General features: G+C 39.3%; 1 protein-coding gene across 6 annotated transcripts in view; it reads right to left on the reverse strand.

Annotated features, from left to right (window-relative positions):
- The window catches only part of JADE3 (jade family PHD finger 3), a 151,783-nt gene that overhangs the window by 22,363 nt on the left and 117,406 nt on the right, over window positions 1–12,014 (reverse strand). For all 6 annotated transcript variants that reach the window (XM_067722812.1, XM_067722808.1, XM_067722813.1 and 3 more), the window contains 3 exons: window positions 9,359–9,549; window positions 5,954–6,165; window positions 821–988 (listed from right to left, as the gene is read on the reverse strand). In XM_067722812.1, the coding sequence (XP_067578913.1) occupies window positions 821–988; window positions 5,954–6,165; window positions 9,359–9,549 (571 nt within the window). The remainder of the gene's footprint in view (window positions 1–820; window positions 989–5,953; window positions 6,166–9,358; window positions 9,550–12,014) is intronic.

Below are 12,014 nucleotides of genomic sequence, written 5' to 3' on the forward strand. Positions count from 1 at the left end.
TGCAACGAAGAGTAGCCCCCTGCTCTCTGCAACTAGAGAAAGCCCACGCACAACAATAAAGACCCAACACAGCCAAAAATAAAATAAATAAATTAAAAATAAATAAATAAATAGATAAAAATAAAAAGGGCAGCCATAAAAAGTAAGAAGTAATGTCTGGAAGCCCTCGGGAAATATCAGCAACTGAAGGACCAGATTAAATAGTGAGGGGTGGCATTCTGAATAAAGACACTCTTAAAAAATGGAATACTACTCAGCAATGGAAAGGCATGAACATTGACACACACTACAATATAGACTGCTAGCCAGACAGAAAAGAGTGCATACTGTATGATTCCATTTTTAGACAAAACGAAACTATAGTGATAGAAATCAAAATGGTAGTTACTCTTGGGTAATAGGGACCCAGATAAGGACTGGAAAGTAGGTGTGAGGGATCCTTCTGGGATGCTCTATGTCTACTTCTGGGATGTCCTATGTCTTGGTCTGGGTTGTGGTGACAGATACATACATGTGTAAAAACTTATGAAACTTCAACACTTAAGATTTGGTATTTTTAAGGTAGGTTTTACCTTTAAAAAATCTGCTGCTCATACCCTCTCCTCTCATCCAAATTTATCCAATACCACTGGTAGTACCACCTATAAATTAATTAGCATGGGCTCACATGCCCACTTGCAAAAGAAGGATGTGAGGGAGGTCAAGTGGAACCATTGTCACCTCAGAAACTTGGGCAGGCATGAAGCATCTCCATGAAGCCTGAGTCAGTCTGAACGTTGTGGGAGAGCAAATGGCCTCACAGACCTGGATGAATTCTTACCTCTGGAATCCACAGGGCACAGCTGACGTGAGCCCATTTAGTCCCTGTCCTGGTGGTCTTCATGGCTCCACCTTTCTTTGGACATAACAGACATTGTGGATGAATGCCCAGGACACAGGAGCGACACAGCCAGCTGCCTTCTGGGACCTTGAGGATGCCGTAGCAGGCCTGGAGGCACGAGGAGGAGAGGGGGGTAATGGTTAGCATCTTCTCACGGGGTCAATGTCTGCTCCGGTACACAGTCACAGAGTACCCTCCACTTTTAGGAGAAAGAGGCAAATAAGGCCAAACGAGCTCATATCCAGGATTTAGTAATTTTAAAACACTCAAAAAAAAAAAAAAAAAAGCAACTTCTAGCATCTGTTTTAAGGTCAGCATGTCTGTCTATGAGAATTAACTTTAAGGACGATAGAGTAAGACTAGAAGGAAATACACGCAAAAGTTAGCCCAACTGTTATCTGAGTTTTGTGATTACGTATTTTTTTTTGCCTCCGTTTTCTAAAGCTTTCTCAATGATTATGTATTATAATTAGTCAGTCATATACTCACTGAACAACTTCTACATGTCATGCACTGCTGTGATCAAGAAAAAAGTGTTAAGAAATAAGCAGAATGAAACTTCTGAGGAGCAAATGAGCTGATGTTAAAGAGCCTAACAGTGCCTGCTGCATAAAAAGCACTCTCAGGAAACTGTAGCAGTTACTTGCTTGAGTTGAAGAAAAAGGGACTTACGAATGGATCCTGAATTGAACAGAATATTAGACTAATCACAATAGTCCATAATGAGTTCTTGAAGCTACTTCAAATTCCTTACAGAATGAAGTCGGACAAATAAATAAATGAATTACTATTGGAGGTGCAAGGAGGGAGATTAGTTTGGAAATATTTTAGATTTCCTTTTCACTATCTCTAATTTCGCCCATCCTTCCCCCCTTACTGCTCTACTCTCACCATTAGAGACTATAGCTGGGGGTCACCTGGCTCCCCATGTGGCCTAGCATACCTTCACTACTGACTGATTCACCACCGCAGCTTCAAAGTCTGTGCCTGCCCCAGAAAGTTCACCCACACCTCAGATTCCAGTTCCAACAGTCACCATCATGTTACCCCCGCAACTGGCCCCCTTTCCAAACTCTCTCTATCCATATCACCACCATGCTTCGCAGCTTCCAGATCCAAATTCCTTGACTCTTATTATCCACTTTCCTTCATCTACTGTCCCTTGGGCTTGCTACTAATCCCTACGGCGTGGTCACTAGACTCTGACCTTCCTCTCCATCCCCACCACAACTGCTCCAAACAAGTCATGCCTGGATTGATTTATTTCTAAATTCTCTTCCTCTCCCTTCATACCTTCAATCCTTTTTCTATTTGGCTGCCATATTCTTCTTACTAAAACAAAGACTTCATACCATTGCACAGCAATAAACCCTCTAAAAGCCCCTTCTGCTCCCACCCCCAACCCCATCTAAAACCAGGGGCCTACTTCTTGAGACGTGTTTTGTAAGGCCAACAAGCTAAGAATGGTTTCCATATTTTTAAAGGGATGTTAAAAGAAAGAAGAATATGTAACAGGGACTATATGTGGTCCTCAAAGTCTAAAATATTTACTATCTGGCCCTTCAAAGAAAAAGCCTGCTGTTCTTCACCTCAATTCTCAGATCACTGTAGCCCCTGTGTCTGCTCCACTTCCTGACTCCCACCCTCCACTCAACGTCGTTTCCCTCACCAGGTACTTAGTTGACATCATGTATGCTTCTCTACTTTAACTGTTATGTTTCATCTCCTCAGTGATACTGTAAGGTCACTGGAGGTAGGTCCTTTACCATCAATTTATCTGGAAGGTTCTCTACGCTGAGCTTGAGTAGGTGGTTTGGTAGAACAAATAAATTTCACTCAACAACTGAAGCTGGATTCCAACTAGGCTGCTGTCACAAAAGCAGGGCATCATTTTATAAGGTCCCTAACCTTCAAAGCTTTTTCTTTCTCTGAGATTCAGAAAGTCTGCAAGGAAATGAAAGCAAGCTTTCTCCCTAAAACAGAGCCTCTTTCAGACCAGCAGAAGAAAAACCAGAAGCTGGTTCTAGCAATACCCTTTATCACCTGGCCATTTTATTGGGTAGAAAATCATTTACTGAGCTCTTCTGTAGACTTATTCCTGGTCATAAGATCACAGAAGCTTGTATTTCATTGTAGTGTTGTAGTGGCTCTCAACTTTTTCTAGACCACAAAATGGCGAAGGCTGGACTGCATTTTTTTAAAAAAACTGCACACATGCACGAACATATGTTTTACATATAATTTCAAAGGGTTAATAAATTTAGTGCTAAACATTATATATATGACAGGTATAAAAACTATGAGCATGTACCTTCAGGCAAATTAATTTAGGCCTCAGTTTGAGTGTTCAATACATGGGCTAAGAAGCAGAAAATGGAATACATTAAGGGCCTTGGAATGGCCCCAATTTTCACAGTTTTTCATGAAAAAATTTAATTATTAAAATCCAACATCTATTGATGTAAAATAAACCTCTCTTCTAAAGTACGGACCGTAAGTGTATTATAGTCACAGAGGAACAAACAGTTGATATAATATGGTAGTTAAAGAAGAAAAATTATGTTTAATAAATATAATTGTCAACATGTCCCCAATTCTGTTGAGTAAACCAAATCTTCCAAATCATTTAAAGTCACTTTTCAGTCAACAGAGGGAGCTCTAACCTAAGTATCTCTTTAGAATTCAAGTGAACCTACTCACTTCGGAAGAATTCTCTTTTATATGAAACTTTATGTGGCATCAACGTCCAGCTTTAACACATACCAGCTTATATTCTGCAAGGCCTGGTCAGGTGTTATTGTCATTTCTTTCTATGTGAGGAAAGGGCACCATTTATAGTCATTACTGGATATGTTTTCAAAGCAAAATATCTTTAAGGAGAATTATTATGCTACATTTCATTTTGTTAGTTAAAGAACCTGGAAGTAATTCATTAATATTTTGTCCCAACTGTGAAGGACAAATACAGAAAATATATACAGATGACCTCAGTACTATTACCTTCAATTCTACTAAAGATCCACAATCATTTATCTGAAAACTCTAGGGTAAGAAACATCAGGAAATTCAGAATTGTTCATATCTTAGGAAAGTGATACAGTATATACATGGCATATTACCTATGGGACCAGGGTAGTGCCATATAATCAAATACATTAATATTTCTCTAACAAAATATATGAGTATTTTCACAAAATGGAATAAAGACTACAAATAGCCTCATACGGGGTGAGTTCTGCTACTGCCCTCAAATCAGTTTTCGTGCCAAACTTCGGTAAAAACTTGTAGTTTTCAGAGCTTTAAAATTTTGGAAATGCATAGAAGGGACTGTGGACCTGTACTGTCAGATATTTAAGTTCGTACTTAAGTAGTAAAGATTTTCTCTGTCACTAAAGGTGAGACATAAATGCCAGTAACTGGTAGAGTGAATATACATTTTCAAAATTCACTCTAAAAGGATACAAGTAAAAGGAAGAAAGAGACCCAACTGATCACAGAATATTCTGAGTACCTTTTAATACAGAGGGTTAGGTTAGGTGGCCCATGGAACTAAAATAAAGTCTTAAGTCCTGGTTTCTCTCTATCTCCTGTATTATCTAATCATTTTAATATCTTTGTAGTCAGGATGATCCTTCTAAATTACAAATCATATCCTTCAGGGTTGACAGGACAAAACCGAAGTTCCTTAGTTTGTCAGAGAAGGCCCTTCACATTTGTCCCCTGTATCCCTCTCTACCCTCACTCTCCATGCATTCCCTACTCGACCCCACCACTCTCCACAGTTCTGAACAGCTCAGAGTTGCTTCTAACATACTTTGCCTACTCTCACTACCCCACCTGAACATGTTCTCCTCTCTGCGTGAACACACGCTGCTGTTTTTTTCTGGCACTTCCCTTTGGCCATTAAGATTCAGCTTGGATGCCACCTTCTGGATGGTATCCCTGACCCCCATCCCTCCCATGCACTTCCACAGCAGCATGGACTTCAATCTACAAAAACACTTGGCATACTATGCTAAATGGGCAGTTTCCTTGTAGACCCTACACCAGATTCTGATCTCCCTGGGGGCAAAGACCATGTCTGCCTCTTCATCACTGTATCTTCAGCATGCAGCACAGTCCTGGAACATGGATGGTGTTGCATACCTATTTACTAGATAAATTAATGAAATGAATGAAACACACAACAGGTTCAGAAGAGTGAAAAATCACTTAGGGTAAGGGAGTTCAAGAAAGGATTCGAACTAGATCTTGAAAGATATGTAAAGTTTTGTTAGCCGGAGGTGGGAGAAGGCATTTTAAATTGGTGTGGCTGAAACATGGAGACAGGACAGCATCAGGAATATTCATCACTGCCCCACTGAGTAACCTTATTTTGCTAGAGCATAGGGCTTGTGGGGGAAGAAAAGGAAAGAGCTGAAAAGAATGTGGATATCACCATCATCATTACTATTAATTTAAAAAAGTAGTGTGGTAGAGAAAGAATGACAACTAGCTATAAGAGGTTGGGTAAAGTCACTTCACCTCTCCTGGTATTATCTGTAAAATTAAGGAGTGGGACGGTTTTTTACAATCCTAAAATTCTATGATGTTTAAAAATGGAGTAGACCTAGTTTCCTGGGAGTGGTATATTTGGGAGACAGAGGAGGGCTCTGGGTGCCAGGATGAGGAGTCCCGACTTCCAGCTGTAGGAAGTGTAAACTCCCCAAGGTTACTGACCATGGGTGTAACCTGATGATATAACAGGGACTCCAAGGCAGAGGAGAGACTCCCAGGCAGGTAGCAAGGAGACTCCCCAGGGGACTGTAAAAGTATCGAACAAGGCAATCTCAATGGCATGGGCATGAAGATACACAATAAAGACCTGGGTTTAGCCCCCTGGAGTAAAGTTAATAAGTCACCTTGGGGATCATAAGAAGTATTATTTCTAAAGGAATTACTGGAGAACAGCCAGGCCAAATCCTTATTTTCACCCTTAAATGCAAGCTGCTACCCAGATATGGGTGCTGGAGATGATCACTGAACTTCAGAAAGGCTGACCGTGGGGAGGTGGCGGTCTCCACTCTCACTAACCTGATGCACACAGATGTTACACTTATCACAGAACACCATATCATTCCCTTCTTCACTGTCTGGAGACCGGCACACATCACAGATCACATCTTCATCATACTCTATGCCTAGCCCTTCCTCTGTCTCAATAGCATGGTTCATATTTTCATGGCAATGGCGTTCCAGGACTTCTACTGTCTTTTCCATAAGATTCTCATCAACTGGCCCACAACCTGCACAGAAATACAAACAATCAATCAACCCATCAGTCAGCTGTCATTCCCAAATCACCTACTGTGAGCCCGGTGCAGGGGTGGGGAGATTCTAAAGGATAAAACCATCTCTTCCCTGATCTAAAACAACCAGATTTTAAAGAATCTTTTACTAGAGCTATTCTAAAATTTACCTATCATCACATATTAGTGTTTGACACATGAAAGGAGAAATACATTTCACCATATTCTTTGTAAGTTATATATACTGACCCTTTCAATTTTCTGTCCAAATCCTAGCCAGTCTCCTCCTAAATCTGTTTCTCTCTCTCTCTCTCTCTCTCTCTTTTTTGTGGCTGCGCCATGAGGCTTGTAGGATCTCAGTTCACTGAACAGGGATTGAACCTGGAAAGCCCGGAATCCTAACCACTAGGCAACCAGGGAACTCCCCCGAATCTGTTTTCTCTTATTCCCACTGAGGGAGGACTTTCATTGGACTTTGTAATCTTGAACACTTTATAGTATAATAAAATAATTAGAATCATATAACTATTTGGATATAAATAACAATTCATTCTTAGCAAATTAGTTCCAATGAGCACATCTAATGGTCACACAAGGAAAATTTCATACAAAAAGGTATTAAGCCATAAAAGAAAATTCTAGGTACTGTATATGTGATTATACATATGAAATATTTGTTATTTGTTTTTCAAACCTGACTTTTAGAAAATCCAATAATATTTTCTAATGACAAACTAAAATATAAAGTAAACTTATTAGCATTCATAAAGGTCTAACTGCAAATTCTGAAATTACCTTTTTTGCCTCTTGATTCCTTTTCCTTCTATACTTTTAATTTTTCTTAGCCTTCTATACATAATAACTCAACTAAAAGATTCATATGATGGCTATTGGTAACAACTAAACATTTTTCTTCTTAGGGGGACTGATGATTTTGTGAGAGCACACATATATTTATTCTAACAGCTTATAAACTCAGGAGTACTTCTCAAAGTGATCCAAAACAAATTTATCCAAATATACCACTTCATCTGCAATATAAGATCCTAAGGAACTTTGGAATTCCACATAAACTACCTTTTCAATGTTGTTGCTACTTATGAAACCAAAAACTACTCAGGTAGTATGTTTAATTTTTCCAGCCAAGACAAATTACACTTTTTTTTCCCCTGGAGTGAAGGAGTATAGTGTCTGGTTATAAGAGCACTTGGATTCAAATTCCAACTTGACCTCACATTGGTTATATAAGCTTTGACAAGTTATTTACCCTCTTTAGGGCTTAGCTTCCTTATCTATAAAAATAAGGATAATAATACCAAACTCATTGATTTCTTGTGAGGCAGAGATGAGATCATGTTCATACATTGCTTAGTATAGTGACTGGTATGCAGTAAGCACTCAACTTTTAGAATTCCTTAATCTGAATAAAAAACATGCTTAAGATAATATTGTTTTTGAAAGTTTATTTTAAGCTCTTAGAACCTTACTACAATATCATTCACTCTAAAGGAATGCTGGAGATAAGGTAATCATCTTTTTAAAACTCATCCAAGCCTAAATGCAATGTGGTATCCTGGACGGGATCCTGGAACAGAAAAAGGTCATTAGTGGAAAAACTGGTGAAATTCCAATAAAGTCTGGAACTTAGCTAATAGTACTGTACCTGTGCTGTTTTCTTAGCTTTGACAGATGTATCATGGTAAAGTGAGATGTTAACATTAGACGAAACAAACTGCGTGAGGCGTATATGGTAACTGTATTAAAACTGCAACTTTTCTTGAAAGCTAAAAGTATTTCAAAAATTTTTTTGAAAGCTTATTTAAAAAAAACTCATCCAAAGGGAATTAACTGCAAAATACCAAAGGGACTTTGTTATAAGGCAGTGTCATGTTGAAGGCAGCACTGTAATGACTATAGTGTATATGGATGTTGTATGGTTCATAAACACAACTGTACATTGAGCCATCGATCCACTTGATTATGCCCTCAGACTCTCATTTTCCCTTTCTGTCAGTCTTTTATTCCCTTCTCTTTGTGGTTCCGACCCTAAATTTTTTTGACCCCTCTCCTTCCTCTTAGAAGGCAGAACAAGAGAAGACATAAAACAAAATGTTTTAAAAAGCAAGGAGTTAGTATTGGTTACTGGCAGAGTAACTATCACCACCATGCCAAACTGGATTTAGTATAATTTTAATTTTGTATTCACATGCATTCAGATACCAACCTCAAAAGAAAGAAAGAAAAAAAAGGGAAGAAAAGGAAAACCACTGATCCTTGTTGTACTAACAATGAACAAATGTGATTCAAACAAAAACAAAATCAAATGTATCCTTTACCATATCTCATACAGAGAGTTAAAAACCACCCAGTTTCACAGGACCACTTGGACCTAAACACTGTTTAGACTGAAAACAGGTCAAAAAGAACTGTGTGTAAGTATAAGGTGAGTTTCCTTTCAGCCTAGGATTTCTGAGCATTGCCGGTATGGTACTGTATGGCACACGTTTACTTTAAAATTACTACTATGTTTACTACGAGGTTTTTTATTTGCTTGTTTTTGCTTCATTCTATTTTATTTTTTGAGAGTAGCATGACAACTCTAGAACTCACTGTAGGTAGCTAAGAACTGCTTTGGGGATGTTTTGCCCTAGGCCTGCCATTCTTCTTCCAGGCAGCAAAATACAAGTCCTACATTAAGGCATCCTGGTCACATCAACCTGTCAGTTGCAGTGGTGCTGCCTAATGCTAAAGTTGCAGTTTCTCTCCATCAGGTGGAGATGTCAGAGGTGCCACTACCCTTGGCCCTGCTCACTGATCATGGTACTTTTCAGGGCCAAACGAGCAACCAGTCTCAGAATCCTTCTCAACCAGAAGTCCAATCAGCCATGACCAATCTCACACTCAGAACTGGGAAATGGCCTTGTGAAACCTACATGCCATCCCTGATCTGTGATATTCACCATGAACAGGGAAAGACAAGGTCAGATTTAAATGTTACTGCTCTACTTCAATATATTTATGCATTTCAGGAAATGCCTCGTTAAGATTAAGATTAAAGAGAAAAATAAATGAAGAGTCCAGAAAAGAAAGGAAGCCACAAAATGAAAGCAAGTTAAAATGGTCCTGACACCTTTTTTAAAAAATCACAAATCAAGTCAAGGAACAAGTTACTTGTGAGGAAACAACTTACCCATTTCTGCGAGGTCTTCATTGAGTTCCTGGAGCCAGAAGATGTCCATGTCATCTAGGTCATAGCGGCACACAGATGCCGCCAGCTCCATGATGTTGATGTAGCCAGGCTCTGCAGTCTCTGGGCTGGAGCAGTGGATGTACTTCCGGGGTCGGATAAATAGGACCTCCTTTACCTTGTCGGCTACAATCCTAGAAAAGCAAAAGAAAGACACTGATAACAATCAACAAATGACAGATTCCAGGCACTGACTGGATGGGCCCAACAGCACTCAGGCCATACAGTGGAGCTGAATGTTCTCCCTTCCCACCCTGGGGAAATCCCCTGCTCCGCCAAATGAGAGGCATGACAGATCCCTTTCTAGAAAGTAAATGGTTGTACAAATCCAGCTTTGTTATTTGCTGTGAATACTCTGACTGCTAATAAATGTTTCATTTACGCTTTTGGCTCCTAGGCCCTTACTTCCATTCCTTCTAATAAAATATTGCATTGTGCATTCTTGGTGCAATGGCCACCACATTTATTTAGAAGGGGAACCAGAAGAAGGGGTGATACCTGTACAAAGGCACAGCCGGATTACATACCAAAGATATAGTTTAGCTAAACTCATGATTTTCTACCATGGAGGCCATACTGGATGGTGGTAAAGAGTATAGGCTATAGACTCACACAAACCAGTCTTTTACTGCCACTCACTCGCATGGTGATCTTGGGCAATTACTTAATGTCTACAAAGTTCAGTTTTCTCAGCTAAAAAGGACGATAATCATAAATTATGATATAATAGTATCAAACTTATAGGGTTATTATGATGATTATATGAAATAAAATACATAAAGTGGTTAGTAAAGTGTATAGTAAAAAACAGATGATCCATAATGCCAGTGTCGGGCTTCCCTGGTGGCACGGTGGTTGAGAGTCCGCCTGCTGATGCAGGGGACACGGGTTCATGCCCCAGTCCGGGAAGATCCCACATGCCGCGGAGCAGCTGGGCCCGTGAGCCATGGCCGCCGAGCCTGCGCGTCCGGAGCCTGTGCTCCACAATGGGAGAGGCCACAACAGTGAGAGGCCCGCGTACAGCAAAAAAAAAAAAAAAAAAAAAAAAGCCAGTGTTATTTTTATATCTCTTATTATTTTTACTATTTAGGTAGATGAGTTAAAGCCAAGAGGCCATGGATTTATACAAACTTAAGCCATTTCCCAACCATAAATGATAGTGACTATAAGTCTGAGTCAGGAAAACACAATGGGATGAAAGATTCCCATTCTTCCACCAAATTATCTAGCAGGCCTGAGCAAACCCATTATTTTCCCAAACCCCTCCTGACACTTAAGAGCCCAAGGCAAGGAAACCAAGCAAGGGAAGAAACAGAAATTTCTTATACCAATGACTCGTTCTACAATGAATGTTCTAGATAGTACATGAAGCATCAGAAAATGTAACCAAGACGAAATCTGAATTATTAGTCCCTGGAAATTTTAAAGAACAGGGTAGGCCATCTAAAAAAGAGAGAAAGGGGGTAATCCGAGAGGAAATCAAAAAATACCTAGAAACAAATGACAATGAAAACACGACAACCCAAAACCTATGGGATGCAGCAAAAGCAGTGCTAAGACGGAAGTTTACAGCAATACAATTCTACCTCAAGAAACAAGAAACATCTCAAATAAACAACCTAACCTTACACCTAAAGAAATGAGAGAAAGAAGAACAAAACTTCCCCAAAGTTAGCAGAAGGAAAGAAATCATAAAGATCAGATCAGAAATAAATGAAAAAGAAATGAAGGAAACAATACCTAAGATCAATAAAACTAAAAGCTGGTCCTTTGAGAAGATAAACAAAATTGATAAACCATTAGCCAGACTCATCAAGAAAAAAGGGAAAGGACTCAAATCAGTAGAATTAGAAATGAAAAGGGAGAAGTAACAACTGACACTGCAGAAATACAAAGGATCATGACAGATTACTACAAGCAACTCTATGCCAATAAAATGCACAACCTGGAAGAAATGCACACATTCTTAGAAAAGCACAACCTGTCAAGACTGAACCAGGAAGAAATAGAAAATATAAACAGACCGATCACAAGCACTGAAACTGAGACTGCGATTAAAAATCTTCCAACAAACAAAAGCCCAGGACCAGATGGCTTCACAGGTGAATTCTGGCAAACATTTAGAGAAGAGCGAACACCTATCCTTCTCAAACTCTTCCAAAATATAGCAGAGGGAGGAACCCTCCCAAACTCATTCTACGAGGCTACCATCACCCTGATACCTAAACCAGACAAAGACATCATAAAGAAAGAAAACTACAGGCCAATATCACTGATGAACAGAGATGCAAAAATCCTCAACAAAATACTAGAAAACAGAATCCAACAGCACATTAAAAGGATCATATACCATGATCAAGTGGGGTTTATCCCAGGAATGCAAGGATTCTTTAATATATGCAAATCAATCAATGTGATACACCATATTAAGAAATCGAAGGATAAAAACCATATGATCATCTCAACAGAGGCAGAAAAAGCTTTCGACAAATTTCAACACCGATTTATGATAAAAACCCTGCAGAAAGTAGGCATAGAGGGAACTTTCCTCAACATAATAAAGGCCATATATGACAAACCCACAGCCAACATCGTCCTC

Source organism: Pseudorca crassidens, chromosome X, assembly GCF_039906515.1.
Source record: "Pseudorca crassidens isolate mPseCra1 chromosome X, mPseCra1.hap1, whole genome shotgun sequence".
NCBI classification, from domain to species: domain Eukaryota; kingdom Metazoa; phylum Chordata; class Mammalia; order Artiodactyla; family Delphinidae; genus Pseudorca; species Pseudorca crassidens.